Source organism: Myxocyprinus asiaticus, chromosome 1, assembly GCF_019703515.2.
Source record: "Myxocyprinus asiaticus isolate MX2 ecotype Aquarium Trade chromosome 1, UBuf_Myxa_2, whole genome shotgun sequence".
Taxonomy (NCBI): Eukaryota; Metazoa; Chordata; class Actinopteri; order Cypriniformes; family Catostomidae; genus Myxocyprinus; species Myxocyprinus asiaticus.
Genome location: NC_059344.1, coordinates 60,616,068 through 60,637,593, shown reverse-complemented (window position 1 = coordinate 60,637,593; position 21,526 = coordinate 60,616,068). Strand labels below are relative to the sequence as shown.

Below are 21,526 nucleotides of genomic sequence, written 5' to 3'. Positions count from 1 at the left end.
ACGCATGTACAACACATTTACAAGATCAACGGATCAATTTAGTGACAACGCAGTACTGGCCTGAAAGGGCTAAACTCTCACACTGGCCCCGGTCCAGCTGGCCATACGTTTTGTTGAACCATGTTAATAAATGAATAATTCCACTGGAAATGTTTTTTTTTTTCTTAACACTTACTTAGTTTACTAATTTTAAACCATGACTTGCACTATACATAAGTAATATTGGCATTATATTCATGCTGTTTAGCCAGAGGGGAACTGGCCCCCACAGTGAGCCTGGTTTCTCCCAAGGTTATTTGTCTCCATTAACCAACATCTTATGAAGTTTTGTGTTTCTTGCCACAGTCGTCTTCGGCTTGCTCACAGGGGTTCTAAATACATTTATTATTTAATTACTTATTTTTATACACACTTCATAATCATATTTAATCAAACAACACAATGATCACTCTACGACTTTATAGATTTTACAGATTAATTTAACACACTATTTATATGTAGCTTATTAATGCATTAATAATGTAGGAACAATAATTTACAAATGATCAATTAACTACAAACGAATGCTTTACAAATACTTTATACCGTGTATTTATTATAAAGTTACCATAATTGCATTAATTTCTATGACTTTTTAAAAATCCCCTCCCATATTTTCCATTGGAACCCTGTTTTTAAATTTGGTATGCAAGAGTACTCGTCTTTGTTTCTGATCTATATTTTTTACTGACTTAATTGATTATAATTGTTTATTAGATACAAGTATACAAAGTTAATTTTTGTGTTTCTCCACTTAATGTTGAAAACAGATCAATGAGGTTTGTTCCAAAATCAATAAGTGCAGTTGTTTGATGGAAGAAAGTTGTCATTTAGATTCTGTCACAAAATTAAAAATAATGCTTGTAGCTTTTAGAGCACTGAGACTCACCTCATGTCCTGGATCAAGGAGACTTTGAGAGGCGGCATTGCACAACTAGCATCTGACTTCCGTCTCTCTGTGTCATGAATGATACCTGAGACACAAAACAGAACATTAACATACCACACCTATTCAGCAATTTTTCACTGAAAGCAACATTGAAACCTAAGCATTCAAAGGCTCTGTTACAAACCTTAGTAAGCTGCTATACAACATTGTTAGCAGGGTCAGAAATTAACCAGGGCTTAGGGCAAAAATGGCACCAAAAGTTACTAAAATCCCCCAGATTTTTTATAAATCTCTATTAATATTTTTTACATAAAAATATTTAATGATGGACAGATATATCGTCCAGTCCAATTAATTGGCAGATATCTAGCCATTATCAGCACCGGCCTAAAACAGTGTTTGTTTTGAAGAAAATATTGTGTAAAATGGTCATTTCAATTCAGTACTTTTCCTTTGCTGTAATTAAATTGCATTACCAGTACCTTATATTGTACACTGGCCACCCTGCTCGATTAGAGTACCCGACTACAAAATTAAGAGATGCTGACATGAAACAACCCTAATGCAATGCCACTTCCAAACAGCATGAGCATGAAGAGCATTTCAAATCAGTCACTTATGAAGATCAAATTTGGTTCAGATGCTGCCTTGGAAGGGTGCTGCCTATATGGACAGTAGAAAATGAAGTCTTGCTAGGTTTTGGAACAGAGCCGTGATGTACAAAATAATCATAAAGCCATCGCCATCTTCAAAGTCCTTTACCAGGAGGGCCTAGGCCTGCTGGAGTAGCATCTCTCTTCTCTTTACTCTCCTGATAATGTAAGAGGTGTGACCACAATGCAGATTTTCCCTAATGAACACATAGAAAAGCACCAGTGTCACTTCACAAGCCAAACACATTACCAAAATCATAAGAGAAGCCCTTGTAGTCATGATGTGCAAGCATGCGTGTTTATTGCTTACCTGTTTGACCTGCAGACCGTGGCTCCAGATTCTTTCCAGTAGATCACACAAGCTAGCGATGAGCGTGTTCTCCTCCACACCTGTGATGCTACCCTCCCCGTGGCCCAGCTCCACAGCCTCCCGGCCCATCTTCTCCACGAGCATGCGTTTTGTCTAAGCCACAGAGATCTTATGTGGTTAGCTAACCCTTACATCAAGATTCTCTCTTTGACCCTACCTGGTATTAAAGGAATAGTTCACCCAAAAATGAAAATTTGCTGATAATTTACTCAACCTCAGGCCATCCAAGATGTATCTGAGTTTCTTTCTTCTTCAAAACAGAATTTAAGACTTTTAGGATTTCATTTCAGGCCTCCTCCTTTAAACAATGCAAGTGAATGTACTCCATTTTTTTGACGGTCCAAAATGCATATTTAGCGTGCATCAAAATAATCCACATGACTCCAGTCACTTCCGTACATCTCTGTGACACGCGCACATGAGAGGGATGACGTAAGCTCAAGCAAAAAATGGAGTACATTCACTTGCATTTTTTAAAGGAGGAGGCCTGAAATGAAATCCTAAAAATCTTAAATTCTGTTTTAATGAAGAAAGAAACTCAGATATATCTTGGGTGGCCTGAGGGTGAGCAAATTATCAGCAAATTTTCATTTTTGGGTGAACATCCATTTCAGATGATCTGATCACAAGTGGACAGTGCTAAATAGACTAAATACAACTGACTAAATATGAAAAGCTTGAGCTTATCACCAAAAATCTATAGCAGAACAAAACACACCTTATTTCTACATTCCTTCAACAGTCCCTCTACAAACTTCCAGTTGGTCTGTGCAATGACAGAAGGTGATAGGTTGGAGAGTTTGGGTTGGCGGAGAGTTGTGCCCAGGTTCCTGGCTTCCTGGATATACTTCTGCAATCACAACATCACAGAGTCACATGACAACTGAGCCATTGGACGCTTAATGCACTACCTGCACAACTCTAGTACACTGGATAAATGCACCGTAGTACAGGTAGCTAAATGCAATAAGCACAGATGATTTACAATCAAAAGAGAACATTTAGAGCACAGACACTTCTATTCATCTTTTTTCTTTTGTGTTACCACTTTAAAAATTGAACTTGGTGCTGTGAAAAAATAAACCTTGAAATCATGACTAAATAGATCCTGAATCATGACTAAATAAACACAATAATGGCTGCATGAGTTAAAGGCATACTTCACCCAAAAATGAAAACTGTCATCATTTACTCAGACTCATTTTGTTCCATTGTTTGGAAAAAAGATGCAATGGAAGTGAATGGTGACTGAGGCTAACATTCTTGCTAACATCTTGTTTTATGTTACATAAAAGAAAGTATTACAGATTTGGAACAATGTGGTGGGGTAAAAGACAGAATTTAAATTTTTAGGTGAACAAACCATTTAATGATTCACAAGCCAAATAAAAGGTACAAAAGCAGGGATTTTATTTTGAAAAAAGGAGCTACCGATGCTTACGGGAATGTGGGCTTAGTCAACATGAAACTGCATTTGCAACCCCTTGCAACTCCACTTTACTTCTGTAATGTGACACATTCCCAAGTAAAAAAATGAAATAAAAAAAATGGCAGCCTATTAATTTTTTTATTTTTTATGTGATTATGAAACACAGTCTTAATGACGAGCAGTGTCAATGCTTAACGTTATTTTCCCAAGTTATGTTTCTTGTTTGTCCTGGAACAAAATTCCTAACAACTAAGGCTAGGTGATGATTAAAAAATGTAATCATCTTGTATAAAATGGCTTAAAAAAAAACCATATATACATTTTTTTTATATTCACATATGAATACTTTCTGAATGCACTATATATATATATGTAAATATATATAGTGCATTCAGAAAGTATTCAGACCCCTTTATTTTTTTCACATTTTGTTATGTTGCAGCCTTATGCTTTAAATTATTATTTTTTTCCACACAAATTTACACTCCTCACCCCATAATGACCAAGCAAAAAACAGAATTTTGATAACTTTGCAAATTTATTAAAAAGAAAAAACTGAAATATAACACTGACATAAGTATTCAGACCCTTAACTCAGTACTTAGTTGAAGCACCTTTGGCAGCGATTACAGCATTAAGTCTTTTTGGGTATGATGCGACAAGTTTTGCACACCTGGATTTGGGGATTTTCTGACATTCTTCTCTGCAGATCCTCTCAAGCTGGTTGGATGGGGACCGTTGGTGGACAGCCATTTTCAGGTCTCTCCATAGATGCTTTGACTGGGCCACTCAAGGACATTCACAGAACTGTCCCTAAACCACTCTTGCATTGTCTTGTCTGTATGCTTAGGGTTATTGTCCTGTTGGAAGGTGAACCTTTGGTCCAGTCTTAGGTCCTGAGCGCTCTGGACCAGGTTTTCATTAAGGACATCTCTGTATTTTGCTGCGTTCAGCTTTCCTTCAACCCTGACCAGTCCCCCAGTCACTGCTGCTGAAAAACACCCCGACAGCATGATGCTACCACCACCATGCTTCACCGTTGGGATGGTATTGCGCAGGTGATGAGTAGTGCCCAGATCGGTGAAGTGTTTCAGTGATGGTTGTCCTTCTGATCTCTGGAGCTCAACCAGAGTGACCATTGGGTTCTTGATCACCTTTCTTACCAAGGCCCTTCTCCCCTGATTGCTCAGTTTGGCCAGGCGGCCAGCTCTAGGAAGAGTCCTGGTTGTTCCAACAACTTCCATTTAAGAATTATGGAGGCCACTGTGCTCTTGGGAACCTTCAATGCAGCCAGAATTGTTTTGTAGCCTTCCCAAGATCTGTGCCTCAACACAATCCTGTCTCTGAGCTCAGCAGGCAGTTCCTTTGACCCTTTGACCTTAGGGCTTGTTTTTTTTCTCTGATATGCATTTTCAGCTGTGAGACCTTATATATACAGGTGCGTGCCTTTCCAAATCATGTCCAATCAATTGAATTTGCCACAGGTGGACTCCAATCAAAGTGCAGAAACATCTCAAATACGATCCAGAAAAATGGGATGCACCTGAGCTAAATTTCAATTGTCATAGCAAAGGGTCTGAATACTTATGTCAATGTGATATTTCAGTTTTTTCTTTTTAATACATTTGCAAAGTTATCAAAAAAAAGTTACTTTGTTATTTTGGGGTATGGAGTGTAGATTGATGTGAATTTATTTTTTATTTTTTAAAGCATTTAGCAAAATGTGAAAAAAATAAAGGGGTCTGAATACTTTCTTAATGCACTGTATATGCACACTGTATATACACACACACACACACTGGTTGCCAAAAGTTTGGAATAATGTACAGATTTTGCTGTTTCGGAAGGAAATTGGTACTTTAATTCACCAAAGTGGCATTCAACTGATCAAAGAATAGTCAGATCATTACTGATGTAAAACTATTTGAAAAAAGTCGTTTTTTATCAAATCCAGACAGGCCCCATTCCCAGCACCCATCACTCCAACACCTTATCCTTGAGTAATCATGCTAAATTTATAATTTGGTACTAGTAAATCACTTGCCATTATATCAAACACAACTGAAAGCTATTTGGTTCGTTAAATGAAGCTTAACATTGTGTTTGTTTTTGAGTTGCCAGAGTATGCAATAGACTGGCATGTCTTAAGGTCAATATTAGGTCAAAAATGGCAAAAAAGAAACAGCTTTCTCTAGAAACTCATCAGTCAATCATTGTTTTGAGGAATGAAGGCTATACAATGCTTGAAACTGCCAAAAAACTGAAGATTTCATACAAAGGTGTTCACTACAGTCTTCAAAGACAAAGGACAACTGGCTCTAACAAGGACAGAAAGAGATGTGGAAGGCCAGATGTACAACTAAACAAGAGGATAAGTACATCAGAGTCTCTAGTTTGAGAAATAGACGCCTCACATTTCCTCAGCTGACAGCTTCATTGAATTCTACCCGCTCAACACCAGTTTCATGTACAACAGTAAAGAGAAGACTCAGGGGTACAGGCCTTATGGGAAGAATCGCAAAGAAAAAGCCACTTTTGAAACAGAAAATCAAAAAGAAAAGGTTAGAGTGGGCAAAGAAACACAGACATTGGACAACAGATAATTGGAAAAGAGAGTTATGGATCTTAACCCCATTGAGCTTTTGTGGGATCAGCTAGACTGTAAGGTGTGTGAGAAGTGCCCATTTAATAAGATAATTATTACTTGTAGATAATTTTTTACTTGTGTCCCAAAGAAAAAAGAAAAAAATAAGGCGAGATTTTCATTCATCGGAAATTGATTGGATTGTATAAACCCGTAGCCTAAAACAAGGCCTACATAAATGTTTGTCTATTGGTTAACATCATTTTCTGCGATGGAGAACGTTACTACATTTCGATAAAAGATTCTGAACATTGTTTTCTCTGGAATAACATGCCCTAAATAAATCGCTCTCAATAAGACCAGGAATGTGTATTAACGTAAACAGGGTAAATTTTGTTTTCATGTTGACTAAGCATTCAAGAGAGGGACAGCAGGGAGAAAGTCAAAGTGTGCATAGTTTGAGAAAGGCTTGATCTCCCATCGAGCACATACCACATCCACCTTGACGGACTTCAGACAGGGCCTGAAGGACTGTGAGAACCAGTAGTAGTCCAGAGCCAGCAGAAGCTGAAGCTCAGAAAACAGACACGCCTCGTGCTGACAGTGTGCGTATGTGTGTGTGTGTTTGAGAGATGTGCAGTGTGTAAGGCAGCCAGAAAAGACAGATAGGAGTGAAAAAGGAAGGGATGAAAAAAAGAAATCCAGGAAGAAAAAAAACACATTAATCATGCTATGAAAGGAACTGGAAAACAATAACAAAGGACAATAAAGAATGAAGAAAATTTGAAAAACTGGAGACTAACATGCAAAAACAAACTACAGTAAAAGATAACAACAGGCGAAACATGTTAAGATGGGCAGAACGATCTACAGAATGCAGTGTGTACCTCTCTCTGGTCATTATCTAGATACAGATGTTCAGCGTGTTGCTTCTGTCTGTCTCTCCTCCTCCACTGTGCTGGTGCACTGCGCTTCACCCATCTAATGCAACACAACAACAACCAAAACACATGTATGCATTTTAAACAACATGAAAAACTCACGTATATTGCATTGGGATTTATGAAACAGAGTGTCAATACTTAACGTGATTTACCCAAGTTAAACATGTTTCTTGTTTGTCCTGGAACAAAAGTTGGGTAGCACTTTATAATAAGGTTATATTTGTGAACATTAGTAAATGCACAGGTATCACAAACCAGGGACTAAAAACAGTTCAAGGAACAAAAACCGAAAACGAACGAAATTTTTAGCAGAACATAACCAAAAACCGGAACAAAGTGATTTTCAATTGTTCCGGAGAGAATTTTTATTTTTAAACATTTTGAACGTTATTTTTAAATGCTGGTAACTGGTTATAACCAGTTAATTTTGTTTCCCATAATTTTTTCATGAAACCAAAGGCCAAAGGGTTTATCACAGTACATTTTAGGAACTACAACACTTTATGTTTCCCAAAAAATGAAACGTGTTTTGATCCTGAAGGAAACTGCTGCATCACACATTTCCTTGCCTTAATGCACGTTGTAGATGAAGAATTTTGTGAATGAAGACCTTTTTAACAACTATATATAAATACCACATATATAGGCTAATCCAGATACAAGGAAAACAAGAGGTAAAAAGAAAATTTCTCAGTTGTTTCCAAAGTCTTCACTGAATTATTGTTAGATATGATGCATTAATACAGATTCTATGCTGTCAGGTTTGTTGTTTATTGCTAGTTTATGTTAGTTTATAATGTATTAACTAATGACAGCACATTAGTTAATTAGTGCCGGTATATGTTGCAATTAACATTAACCACGAATACTAAGAGCTTTAAAAGTATAGTTAATTTCATGTTATATAATGTTAACTAATGTTGACATATATAACCTTATTTTAAAGTGTTACTTTAAAATCAATTACTAAGAAAATATATGTTCTTGATATTTTTCAACCTTCTACTGTATATACTTGCCATAAAATGGCTTAAAAGTATGTTGTTGTTTTTTAGAGGAACCATCATTTCAACAAAACTGTAATTGTTGCCTTTAGTAGATTTAAAAATTTAAAAGCAAGAAATAGACATAAATCTAGTGTTCCTCAGTTTTTCAATAAATGACATTTGATACTTTTGTGTGTGTGTGTGTGTGTGTGTGTGTGTGTATCGATACACCAAAATATCACAGTAAACATCAATACACCGATCAGCCACAACACCACCTGCCAAATATTGTGTAGGTCCCCCTCGTGCCGCCAACGAGGGGGACCTACACAATATTAGGAAGAATATCAGAAGAATTAGAAGAATATCAGAATGTTATTCTGAGATGATATTCTTCTCACCACAATTGTACAGAGCGGTTATCTGAGTTACCGTAGACTTTGTCAGTTCGAACCAGTCTGGTCATTCTCTGTTGACCTCTCTCATCAACAAGGCGTTTCCATCCACAGAACTGTTGCTCACTGGATGTTTTTAGTTTTTGGCACCATTCTGAGTAAATTCTAAAGACTGTTGTGAGTGAAAATCCCAGGAGATCAGCAGTTACAGAAATACTCAAACCAGCCCGTCTGGCACCAACAATCATCCATGTGATTATCTAATCAGCCAATCGTGTGGCAGCAGTGCAGTGCATAAAATCATCCTGATACGGGTCAGGAGCTTCAGTTAATGTTCATATCAACCATCAGAATGGGGGAAAATGTGATCTCAGTGATATGAACCGTGGCATGATTGTTGGTGCCAGATGGGCTGGTTTGAGTATTTCTGTAACTGCTGATCTCCTGGGATTTTCACACACAACAGTCTCTAGAGTTTACTCTGAATGGTGCCAAAAACAAAAAGCATCCAGTGAGTATCGGATCTGTGGATGGAAACACCTTGTTGATGAGAGAGGTCAACAGAGAATGGCCAGACTGGTTCAAACTAACAAAGTCTACGGTAACTCAGATAACCGCTTTGTACAATTGTGGTGAGAAGAATATCATCTCAGAATGCAATTCTATGATACGGGTTGACGCTGTTTTGGCGGCACGAGGGGGACCTACACAATATAAGGCAGGTGGTTTTAATGTTGTGGCTGATCGGTGTAGTTGCCTACATACATTTTAATGAAAATATTTTAGAGCAATAAAAACACAGCAATATTCATGTTGATTCATGCTTATGTTGATTAATTTTATATCGGCAGAAAAAAGATATAACTCTACAGTTCATAATGCAAGCTTACTTAGACCACTTGAAAAAAACATGTTTTTTCCATGTGGTTAAAATCTTACGTATCTCAAAAACCTGATGTTAAAAAAAAAAATGTTTATTGTTGAGACAATGCTTTATTTATTGGCTCTATTATGTTTATCCTCCATTGTGGTGAAAATGTTCCTTGAAAAAGGCTGGTAAGCCAAAATGTCAGTTAACAAACAAGCTTGCATTTTGAGTTGAGCAGTTACATTTTCTCTGTATATATTTATGCCATAACTTGGACCTCAAAATTAAAGGTATGCATTTACTTTAGTGTCTTTTCAAAGTAATTTTATTTCCGCAGCAGAATAATATTTAATATTTAAAATAAGATTATCACCAAGCTATACTCGCATTTAAATCAACCAACACTTTCTCCCTGATTTTAGAGGTACTTAATGGTTAGGGGTTGTTTGATTGATCATTGTTTCAGGCAACTGATTTCCTACATGCTGTTCTAATTTCATGTCTTAATGTGATCTATTGCTTCCTACATAAGAAATGCTGAGGTTTATTTTGTATAGGTATAAGGGTGTAGTTTGGCCTAGGAACAATAAAGGATGATGAACATGTCTAACTTCACTAAATCATGACATGTCAGCTTCATCAGTGAGCCTTTCTGTAATTAATTAATTACATTCAGGATAACCACAGAGACTCATACTGACTTGTTGCTGGTGGGTCCAGTGGAGAGCACGTCAGACTGCAGGCGGGGGAAGAAGCCAGGCTCATAGCGGCCCTGACCGATCTTCATGTCCAGCAGGTGGGGATGCAGAGCCGTGTGGTCGATCTTACACAGTCTCATCTCAATGGCCTTTTCTACAGCAACACACACCACAGGGAACAATGTGTCATACACGTATTGCTGATGAATCACCAAAAGCCCATATGGTGACACAAAAGAAATTAAGTTCCCGTCACGGTGATATGAAACCCACATGGTGGGAGGAGTGGGAGTTAGTGATGTGGTACAATTAAAAAGAGAGCTAAGCCACTGATGAGGTTTTATTTTTCATATATCAAAGAGATGATGCAACAAATACAGAACAGGATTCATTACTTCCACATTGGAAATTTCATGAGATGCAACTGGCTGTCAAACACATATTGAGCTACACATAAGATACACATAGGCTACACATGTGTATTTTCTCAGGCACTTTTTGAGTCTAAATAAATGCACAACTTAATTTCAGTAGTACACCCAAATGTAACAACAACACTATTACATATCTTGGGTCTTTAATGACCCTATACATTTTTGGTAATTAAGCAGTTATTAAAACATATATATATATTTTTTACACTATTCAAAAGAGAAAGGTTGAGGAATACTAAAGAGGTGTGGGCATTACTCCAAAAAATGGACGAGGTACAAACGTATAGGGGGTGGAATGTGGTCCCAGGTCACTAAAGACCTGAGGTATGCATTAAAGGTTTAATGGGTTTCCCTGCATATCCATCTTTTAATCAAGCATAATTCAGAAGTTTATAATAATATTTCCATCCATTTCAAGAGCACTGATGGCTTTGTTCGCTATGCATGAGTTGAGTTGTACATTTATATCAGCACAGCTAATGGATGATATCTCCATTTAAATCACTTAACTCAACAATCCATAATGAAGGATGAGGAATTCCCCATGACCGTTTAGTAGTCTATGGATTACTAGGCAAAAATGTATAGATCTCCTTGTTAATGATGTGTCAAAGGAGTGACCAGATCAACTATGTAATATTTTAAGAGTAGTCTATCTGAAAATAAAGGTCACATATTAATAAAAATAAAGTCACAATCAATACATGCTTCCATTTTAACCTATGCATATGACAGGTTTGATTTATGTAGAAACACATTTGAACTATGGCATTTCAAAATGAGCCTCAGGGCTTCATTCACATTTGAAGAGACAAATACATGCAAGCAAGGTCCGATGAGAGTAAAAATTGGCATTGCCAATTAAAGAAATTGCAACCTTTAAGAAAACTGCAACATAATGTGTGGTTTAAATTGCAATAAAATGATAGTCTTATAAAACTCATTGACAATCATACAGTACATCTAACAACATTTCCCTCAGTAAATTGATCATCTGACGTTGAAAAGGAGACCAAAAGATGTTTTTTCTCCTATATTTATTTCTGTATTTATTCATCTCAACAGTTTTGTGCCAGACTGCATTTTAGTGAGACTATGATGTTAGAAGAAACAACGGTCTGTACTTGGCATGGCATCCCGCATGCAATTTCCCTGAATTAGTCCATTTCAAAACTAGACTAGTCACTGGACCTGAGCTGTCTCACCTGATTCATCAGTATTGGTACATTTCTGGTACATGGAGGTGCGCAGGGTGGGCGTCCTGATGTTAAGCATGCGGATCTTGTCGACACGGGAATCAAATACTCGCAGTGTGTGCTCTTTGTCCTCGTCATCGTGGCACAGGATCTTGCTGTCGATGAAAGAGGCAAACATCTGCGTCTCCAGGAAGCGGGAGAGGAACGGCAGGTAGGGTTCGGGCTGATCTGACAGGAAGGAGGCCTACAGTGGGCACAATGCATTAATGACGGAAACCATGAGGCTCAAAGAAGCTACTTTTGGAGTATTAACATCATAGGCCATTGAAAAGTTGACCACCGCAGCCCATCTGTACTGGAAAATCTCAATAAAACCAGGCTCTGATGGTTAACATGGTCTTTAGCTGGTCCAATCTCATCTAGCTGGATCTGGTTTCAACCTGCGAGACCATCTTGGAACAACCATGTTGAGTTACCATGTTTAAAAAAACAGTTTTACACGGTTATGATGTGGTTTTACCAGCAGGGAATTCCTAAACGTATAATGAAGCATCACCTTGTCAAAGTTCTGCATCTGGTCACGGTTGCTGAACCAGGACTCTTTGTCTTGACTGGGCTGGATGACGAAGACCTCGTAGTCAGAGAACATCTGTGTGAAGCGGTTGGCAAAGACCTCTCGCACACGAATATTCAGCTGATGCATCTTCAGCTCCTCCTCCTCACACTGCACTTTTGAATCCTTAGTGCTAGTGTCCTCCTTTACATCCAACTGATGAACACACACAAAAAATACACTTATAAACAGGTACAGGGGTGAATGATGAAAACATTTTTTACTTAAATTAGCAAGATCCACTTAATATGTTCTGATTGACATTTAGTGATTTTGTAGCTTGGTGCAAAATGTTATCAGTGACGACAGAAAAATTATTTGATGCTGGAAACTTGTTGCGTCAAATTCCAGAAAAATATCTAGAGGAGAAAGGATCTATAGAGCCGCATTTCACTGTCTCCTACGATTGTCAAATTTCTCCCCTTAGATGAACTGTCAATTTGCTTACAATGGTTTGAATTAGTTGTAAGGGAGAAGCTACCAAACCCTGAATGACATGTGTGATTTTGTTGAGTAGATGGATGAGTTTAATTAAATTCATGATTAATATTCAATTAGTATTTACTATTATTTAATATTATCAATAATGTTTTATAGTTATTGGGGCTAAACGATTAATCGAAATAAAATCGAAATAGCAATATGACGTAGTGCGATTATCAAACCACAAGGAATGTGATTTAATTAAATTAAATAAATAATCTGCATGCACTGCTCAGTGTGCTTACTGTCTGTGCACAGCGCTGTTCTCTGTTGTGTAATACGGCTAATATGCTTTTCTTTTTTTTTCTTTTTTTGATTTTCTCCCCTTTTCCTCCCCAATTTGGAATGCCCAATTCCCAATTTGCTGTAAGTCCTCGTTGTGGCGTAGTGACTCGCCTCAATCCAGGTGGCGGAGGACGAATCTCAGTTGCCTCCGCGTCTGAGACTGTCAATCCACGCATCTTATTACATGGCTTGTTGAGTGCGTTACCACAGAGACGTAGCGCATGTGGAGGCTTCACGCTTTTCTCCACAGCATCCACGCATAACTCACCCACGCCCCACTGAGAGCGAACCACATTATAGCGACCACGAGGAGGTTACCCCATGTGATTCTATCCTCCCTAGCAACCAGGCCAATTTGGTTGCTTAGGAGACCTGGCTGGAGTCACTCAGCATGCCCTGGATTCGAACTCGCGACTCCAGGGGTGGTAGTCAGCATCTTTACTCGCTGAGCTACCCAGGCCCCCAGTAAGCTTTTTTTATGTTAATCATATCACAGTTCAAATTGCAATCGCAATATCTTTCAAAATAATCATGTGGCGAGCGGGTTGTGGCCAAGCGGTGTCTGGGCAGAGCGAGACCGGAGAGATAAGTGGTGAACGAGTTCCACCTGTGTGCCACACCGGTCTCGCGTTCCAGTGAGGAGCAGCAAGAGTACTTGAGGAGAGGAGACAGCGGCAGGTGGGGAGAGAGAGACACAGCAGTCATGTGTGTGTGTGTGTGTGTGTCTGTGTTGGTGTTGTAATGCTGAAAAGCAATATGTTTTGGTACTGCTGAAAAGCAGCCACGTTCGAGTGTTTGATGTACACTGTAAAGTGGTGCAATAAAATGTCTTACGTGGATTGTTCACCCGACTCCCGCTTCTTCCTCCTCAGATTTCTTTGTCTAAATTGTTCAGCACTAATAGTTATATAAATTACTGTTAATAATTAACAATAATTCAGCAAGTAGGAAGTAGAAATGCATGGATATAATATTAAATATGATGGCTTTGCCTGTGCAGAAATAAACAACAAATGTACACATTTAATCACAAATTTACTGACATTAAAAAAATATATATGTATGTAATGTTTTTGCAACGTTAACAATCCTTTCTGACATCTAAATTCAGACTTGTCCAATATGCAAAAGTTGCAGGCGTTTAAAATAAAGTTTAGGTTAATATTTCTCACTTTGCGCTGATAGTTTTGAATAAATACATCCCATCAGGTTTGGCGGTCGCATATGGTCTAGTCGCACAAGTTGAAATACTTCAAAATATTTCGAACATTCTGTATCCGCAGATGATCGGAACTCCATGCAGCCCCCGTCCGATTGTCCATTGGAAATTATTGATTTCCAGTCTATCGTCTGTCGGATGCAGTGAACAGGAGTTGAGGGTAGAGGAAGGAGTTAACAGGCAGGCAGAGATAGAGGGTGGGAAAATCTGCCTGCAAATATCAGCACAGCTTTTGGAGCTGAACTTGGAGAGCTGAGAGTGCTGGGAAAGGAAGTCTACAAAGCTGCTTTGATTTATATGGTAAACTATGCTCAGTCCCAAGAGAAGATAACCATAGAGAGCAAGTGGCAATATAGAGCAGAAGAAATAAACAAGTGGAAAATACTAGAAAATAATAGTCCAGCTGTACTGAGGTGACAAGCCATGGCCTTAAAGTAGAGTTGAATGCTCAAACTCTCTCTAGTCTTGTCATAAGGAGCTATATTAAGAGTATGGTGTCAATCTCTGGCCTTCAGACAGGGAGTGTACTTAAGCTGCTTATTTGTCATAGAGCGAGACCTCAGCATGCTGCGATTCAGAACATCTCGTCCTCCATCTTAACAGTTTTTGTTCATCTTTTCATTGCCCACGCAGTAATTATAATTGTTGCCCACACTGTAATGGTGCATTTTTCAAAAAGGAGCAGCCATCACTATAACATGAATAGTTATTGTTCAAATCAAAAAGGAAATTATTGTTTTCAAAGCAAATCCTCAAAGAAACCAGATGAAAAAGCAAAGTGAGAAAGCTCTGTATTCTTTGAAAGAATCCACAGCATAAAAAAAAAGAGAGAGGAACAAACCAAAAGGGATAGTTCACCCAAAAATTTAAATTTTCTGTCTTTGTTTACTCACCCTCATGTCATTCCAAACCTGTACCACTTTTTTTTTCTTCCATGGAAAACAAATGGATTTTTTTTTCTCTATATAATCTTGATATGACTCATGCACTATTTTACAAGTCTTCTGAAGCCCTACAACCAAATAACGATACAATCGAATACAGCGACACGTCAGCAATATCAAACCTCATTGGTTCTTGTGTCATGATTTTTGGTCACAAGACGCAAGAACCAATAAGGCTTGATGTTTCTGACATATCGCTATAGCTAATTTGATGACTGTTAATACAAATATTTGATTTTATCTTATTGTCATGTACATCTACTTGTGTTGTACGTTTGCTCAAAACCCTCCAAGTTACAAATTGAAAATGACGACATTTAAACACTCCAAAAGTCTATATAATACACACAATAAAACAAAAATCACAACCAACAAAACCCATCATTAGTCTGACCCATTATTAGATACTTAATTACTATTAGAACTTAACTGCTGTCAGTGACTGTAAATGATAGCAAAGCAATAACGATTGCATAATTTTGTGAGGACACCACCACGTTTGTGGTATACAAAGGCATTTTGCTGCAAAGACATACAGTAAATACAGAGTGCACTGCAAGTCACAGCAATAGTATTAATATTATTTATATTTGACGAAAAAACACTTAAGATCCATAAAGTTGTTTATTAAAAAAGGTGATACAAAGGCAAAGATTAGGGCTGGAAATTGCCACAGACCTCCCGATTCAATATTACAACGATATTTCCTAGCCGATTCGATATGTATTGCGATATTGCGATTCTGTAAGTATTGCGATTCAATGTTTTGATATAAAAACTTCATAAAAAGATTAAAAAAAAGTTTTTTTCTCAGAAAGAAACTTCTATATTGAAGAACAGTTGTGCCTGAAATGACAATGATATTGTTTATGAATAAATAATCTGCAGGTAAAAGTTAGGGATGTGCAAAACTACCAATTGACCAGTCAGTATACCCATGTAAAAGGCTACATTATGCCCATTTGTATTCAACTAATAAATACAGTAATTACAATTTATCATTTTAACTTATCAAACTAATTTTGTTATTTTAGAATATAAAATATAACATATATTACCATAGGCTATTACTATTATCATAATAATAATTTTGCAACACACAAATGGAGTTAACTTGTACAAGAAACATTTCTGGGGCTGTACTGAATTATGACATACATGACTAGGGCTGTCACGATTATGAAATTTGGCTGACGATTAATTGTCAAACATATAATTGCGATTATGACGATTATTTGTTTGTTTTAGGGTTTTCACTATTAATTGTCATATAAATACACCTTAAGAAGTTTTTTTTTTTTTACTTGAAATATATAAATAAAATAATAAATTAGGGATATATAATTTCCTTTTAAGGCTTTAGAAACTTACAAATGACAAAAAATAATGATCTAAATATCAAAATATTTCTAAATACTTAAAATATGTATTTCTTTTTGGTCAACTTTTGTTTTGGTCAATTTTACTTTTACACTGTTGTTTTTTGAACTCATACAGTATTTATATATATATATATATATATATATATATATATATATATATATATATATATATATATATATATATATATATAATTTTATTTTGTAATTATATTATGCAATAGTAAAAGATTTCTGTGCTAACTTCTTTTCACATGTTATTTTAATGCTCTGATTAAAACCACGAGCTCTTATTTGTCATGAAGCAAAACCTTTGAGAATTTGTTTCATCATTTCATCACTCCACAGAAATAGAGTAAGAGTGCGTCTCCTCCTGTGTCACTTGGTGTCATTAACACTGCGTGTATGAACCAGGAAGCTCTTGGATGTGAAACTGGAGCGCTTTGCATTCACTATCAGTTTATGCATGCTCGTTTATATTTTCGCGAGTTTGGCGCGAGCCTCTGCTGACAGCACGCGCATCAAAGCACTCGAGAAGTGATTCACGCGTTTCTCCAAACAGGAGCTGGTTGACGTCTGCGGTGTGACTCAGTGACACTTGGACTCAGAGTTCAACCGTATGACACACGCGCCGTTCGTGGCATTTATACAGTATATTCACTTCAAATTCCCCTTTTTGGGCATTAAAATGTGATTGGAATTAGAATGCCCAATAATCGCAGTTCTCTCAAATAACTGGAGCTAGATTAAATAACTGCGATCAGATGATTATTTAATAATCGCGACAGGCTAACACAATGACAGTTCATCTGTAGTCCCAATATCGTTGCATTTTATTTGCATATACATCCTGAGATAGTCTGAGATACTATGGAGCATTCTCATAGACAACACTATTCTTACAAACTGCTCTAAGATGACTGACTGAGGAAAAAAAGTGAAAACTCACCGTTTGCGCATGTTCCGCAAGACACGATCGAGCTGCGTGCGTCGGCGCAAAAGCGCAAATCACCGGTATTTCTTTCGTCTGTTCTTTAAAATATAACCAGGCGTGTTTCTTCAAGCATGCGTCTTTGTGTCTAGCAGCATTTCTTGTTGACAGTGGCGGATAAATGTGTGAAATTACCCGCCACTGCGCATAAATACCCTGGCTGTTAGATTATAGATATTGCGGGGCATGACATGTAGTTTACGACATCCAACAGTTTATAAGCCTTTTTGCAGCTAAACTTTTTATTAAAGCAGACAGAATCTGCAGAATGACTTCTGACAAACACTCTCCACAACACCTCTCAAATAAACATTTGGATTATGCATAATAACAGGAACATGGATCACAGCAGAGGATTTTGACGTCTGACAGTGAACAAACGACGCTTGATGGCTATAACAGTGTGCACTAAGGACTAAACGTAATGAATTAGAGACAAAACGTCCTAGCAAAGATGCCGCGATACATTATATTATATTAGATATAAGAGAAACATTAAATGCAAAAGGCAGAAAAAAATGCAGCAATATAAAATACATTAGACAATCCACGTAAGAACAGAGAGTTTTTAAAGGGTATGCAAGGCAGTGATGCAGAAATATCATATACATCTAAAGAGAACCCATATGAGAATTGTTTTTTCTTCAGTTTTTAAGACATTTGATGCAAATAAAATGCTTGTTCTCACTGCTGGTTCAGGATTTCTTCCTCCAATTCCTTCAGCGTTTAATGTCGGTGGTCAAAACAGCTTTCTGTGCTTTAGCGGCACCAGTTGCGCTGATTTTGATAACTGCAGCGGCTCCTATTTTATTGGTAAGGGAATTTCTTTGCCAGACGAAGAAAAAAAAATCGACACTCACCGTAAAAATTTAAAAAAAAAAAAAAAACCTTGCTCTGCCGGTGCGCGAATGTTCGCTCCAGGTGTGAATGGCTTCATAGGAATCCATTGTTTCAATTCAAAATGTTAAAGATGGTGAGAAATCACAGCGGAAATTCGCATTTTATGTGCAAAGGCCTAAATGTACTTTTCTAGATGGATGAATCTCAGGTCATGTGCTGTGATGTAATGCCTGTGGGTGGAGTTTGCTCCATGTTAATAATGGACGGGTCCCAATTTGCATACTATCTGTACTAAACAGTATGCAAGATAAGGATTAGTGAGTCCCAAATAACAGTATGTTGGACAGAGTATGACAAAGGAACCCCGATGGTAAACTATTTTTGGTTTTGTGGAAAACTATTTTCGAAGTCTTCAATAGTGTCTTAGAGTGATCACACATATTCTGACATACATTTGGTGTTAAATTTCATGCTCACCTTCTCCAGACTGACTCCAGTCCTCTTGACCAGGGCTTGCAGGCGAGCTATGGTTTGGTTCTCTCTCAGGAGAAAAGAGTTGAGCGGAGAGCCAGCCAGGTTGCCGTTGCGCTTGTCTGAGACCATGTCAGCTGAGCGGAACCCCCTGATCTTGCTGTGGCCTTTGCTCCACTGAGGGTTTGCCTCTGGAGACATGCCGAATGCCAGCAGAATCTCAGAGATCTCCTGGATGAACTCCAGCTTGTTGGGGAACAGAGGCAGGTCCTCGGGTAGCTCAATGAAGTGGTTGTCAATATCGACAAAACACAAGTTGGCCTGAGGGATACAACAGCTCTGATAATTTTCAGAATTGATTTACTGAAAGTCAGCATTAAGAATGTCTTAAATGTTAAAACATTTTTTAGTCTTTCCTTACAGTGAGGGGCAACATACATAGAGGCTACAAGAGTCCAAAATGAGAAAAATCCCAGATGCAGGTTTATTGTGCAAACAAAATCCCAACAACCAGAAATAAATAAAGATTTGGTGCATAACGTGGGACTTTTACCTATAAACAAGCCCAAAATACACTCGGGACTCTTATTTTGAAATGTCTGTACTTCAAGCTCACACAAACACACAAGGAAAACAAAAAGTGTCCTCTTACAATCAACTACAATTACAACAGAAATACTTTAAAGTAAACATTGTCATATGGGCTAATAAATACTGGTTGAGCAGTTTCCTTTTTATTGAAGTTAGCAATCAATATAGGTTATATATATATATATATATATATATATATATATATATATATATATATATATATATATATATAAACGTTCAATAATACGTAAGCTTCATTTTTGTCTTTTTTATAACATCTGGTATTAATCGTGATTTAGTACAAAAACAGTGATTGTGATGGAAACTTGGCTCTGTTACAATCCTCTAAAATGTAAATATTCACCATAAGCTTTCTATAGCCTATATATTCACCAAATGATACGTTTTGGCCACAGACAGGGCTGTCATGATTATGAAATTTGGCTGACGATTAAGTGTCAAACAAATAATTCAGATTATGATGATTAATTGTCTGTTTTAGGGCTTTCACGATTAACTGTCATATAAATTGTCATATTTCTTAAGGTGTGCTTTTTTTCTGCATGTGTGTTTCATACACCTTAAGAAGTCATTTTTAGATATTTAACTTCAAATATATAAATCAAATAATAAAATAGGGATGCGTGATTTCCTTTTAAGGCTTTAAAAACTTATGAATGAAATAATAATGTTTTAAATATCAAAATATTTCTAAATACGTCTTTCTTTTTGGTCAACTTTAGTTTTGGTAAATTTACATGTATACTGTTGTTTTTTTTAAACTCATATTTTATATAATATATTTTTATTAAAAAGAAAATATAATTTTTATATATAGTTTCTATATTTATATATTTAATATTATGCAATAGTAAAATATTTCACACGTTATTTTAATGCTCTGATTAAACCCACAAGCCCTTATTTCTTTTGAGATTTTGTTTCATCATTTCACACACAGAAATAGAGTAAGCATGCGTCTCCTCCTCTGTGTCACTGCATGTCATTAACACTGAGTGTATGAACCAGGAACATTTGATATTACACCATCATTTTAAGTGAAACTGAAGCGCTTTGCATTCACTATCAAAGTTTATACTTGTACATTTATATTTTTGCAGGAGTTTGACACGAGCCTCTGCTGACAGCGTGTGCATCAGAGCACTTGAGAAGCACGTAAAAAATATTTTTAAATTCACGCGCTCTTCCAGACAGGAGCTCGTTGATGTCCGTGGTGCGGGTCAGTGACGCTCGGACTCGGAGTTCAACTAAATGAAACACAAACGTGCCGTTCGTGGCTTAAAATTCACTTATTTGGGCATTAAAATGTGATTGGAATTTGAATACCCAATAATCGTGGTTTTCTCAAAAAACTGAGGTTTGATCAAATAACCACAATCAGATGGTAATTTAATGCTCACGACAGGCCTAGCCACAGAGGAACATGGTGGAATAATAATAATAATAATTATAATAAAAACTATCAACAACTATCGGCATTGATTTTTGCGGAAAACCAAAAGTTCCAAAAAGCAACTATCGGCACAGATTAATCGGTAAAACCGATATATCAGTCGACCTCTTGTTTGCATGAACTAAAATATATATTTAGGTAAATATTTCTGTTTATTTATATTTTTATATTGTTATCTAGATACAAGTAAAAATGATTACTTATTTCCTGTTAATTAATATGCTTTCTTATTATAATTTAGTGAAAAAACAATGTGGCAAACATGCCTTGATTATTTTGGCTGGGTTTCCCGATAACGTTGCAGCTTAAGCTTTAATGTTCATCTTTACGATGGAGTGACGCCCGTTTCCCAAACCAGCACGTAGATCACTCGTTATAAAGTTGAACTTAAGTACTTCGTTACGGGAGCTGTCCAGTCTAAATTGGTGCTGATCACTTTGGCCAGTATGTCCAGGTGTTTGTCTTCTCAAAATGAAAATAAGGTGGAAATACTGACAAACATGGAAGTTGTTTGTAACCTTGTCGAGGCGCCGGAATGTATTACCTAACTATTACAGAGTTTCAGATGTATTAATGCTCAATCATAGAGATTAATAAAAGTGACGCAATAAATGCATGTAACGTGAATGTACGCTATGTGGATCATAAGGGGCTCTCACGTAGCCTAAAGTTTTTTGGCTGGAAACTAAACAAATGCACAAAGAACAGGATTAAAATGACGGGCATCAGTATTGAACTACTCATAGACCTG

General features: G+C 37.0%; 1 protein-coding gene across 4 annotated transcripts in view; it reads right to left on the bottom strand.

Annotated features, from left to right (window-relative positions):
* The window catches only part of LOC127440413 (DENN domain-containing protein 5A-like), a 69,855-nt gene that overhangs the window by 18,502 nt on the left and 29,827 nt on the right, over positions 1–21,526 (bottom strand). For 3 of the 4 annotated variants that reach the window (XM_051696961.1, XM_051696970.1, XM_051696979.1), the window contains 9 exons: positions 18,717–19,031; positions 12,042–12,254; positions 11,495–11,729; positions 9,859–10,009; positions 6,852–6,945; positions 2,670–2,801; positions 1,892–2,044; positions 1,691–1,778; positions 929–1,013 (listed from right to left, as the gene is read on the bottom strand). In XM_051696961.1, coding sequence (XP_051552921.1) covers positions 929–1,013; positions 1,691–1,778; positions 1,892–2,044; positions 2,670–2,801; positions 6,852–6,945; positions 9,859–10,009; positions 11,495–11,729; positions 12,042–12,254; positions 18,717–19,031 — 1,466 coding nt within the window. Of the gene's footprint in view, positions 1–928; positions 1,014–1,690; positions 1,779–1,891; positions 2,045–2,669; positions 2,802–6,456; positions 6,562–6,851; positions 6,946–9,858; positions 10,010–11,494; positions 11,730–12,041; positions 12,255–18,716; positions 19,032–21,526 lie in introns of all 4 variants that reach the window. The other variant, XM_051696988.1, reaches the window with a different exon arrangement.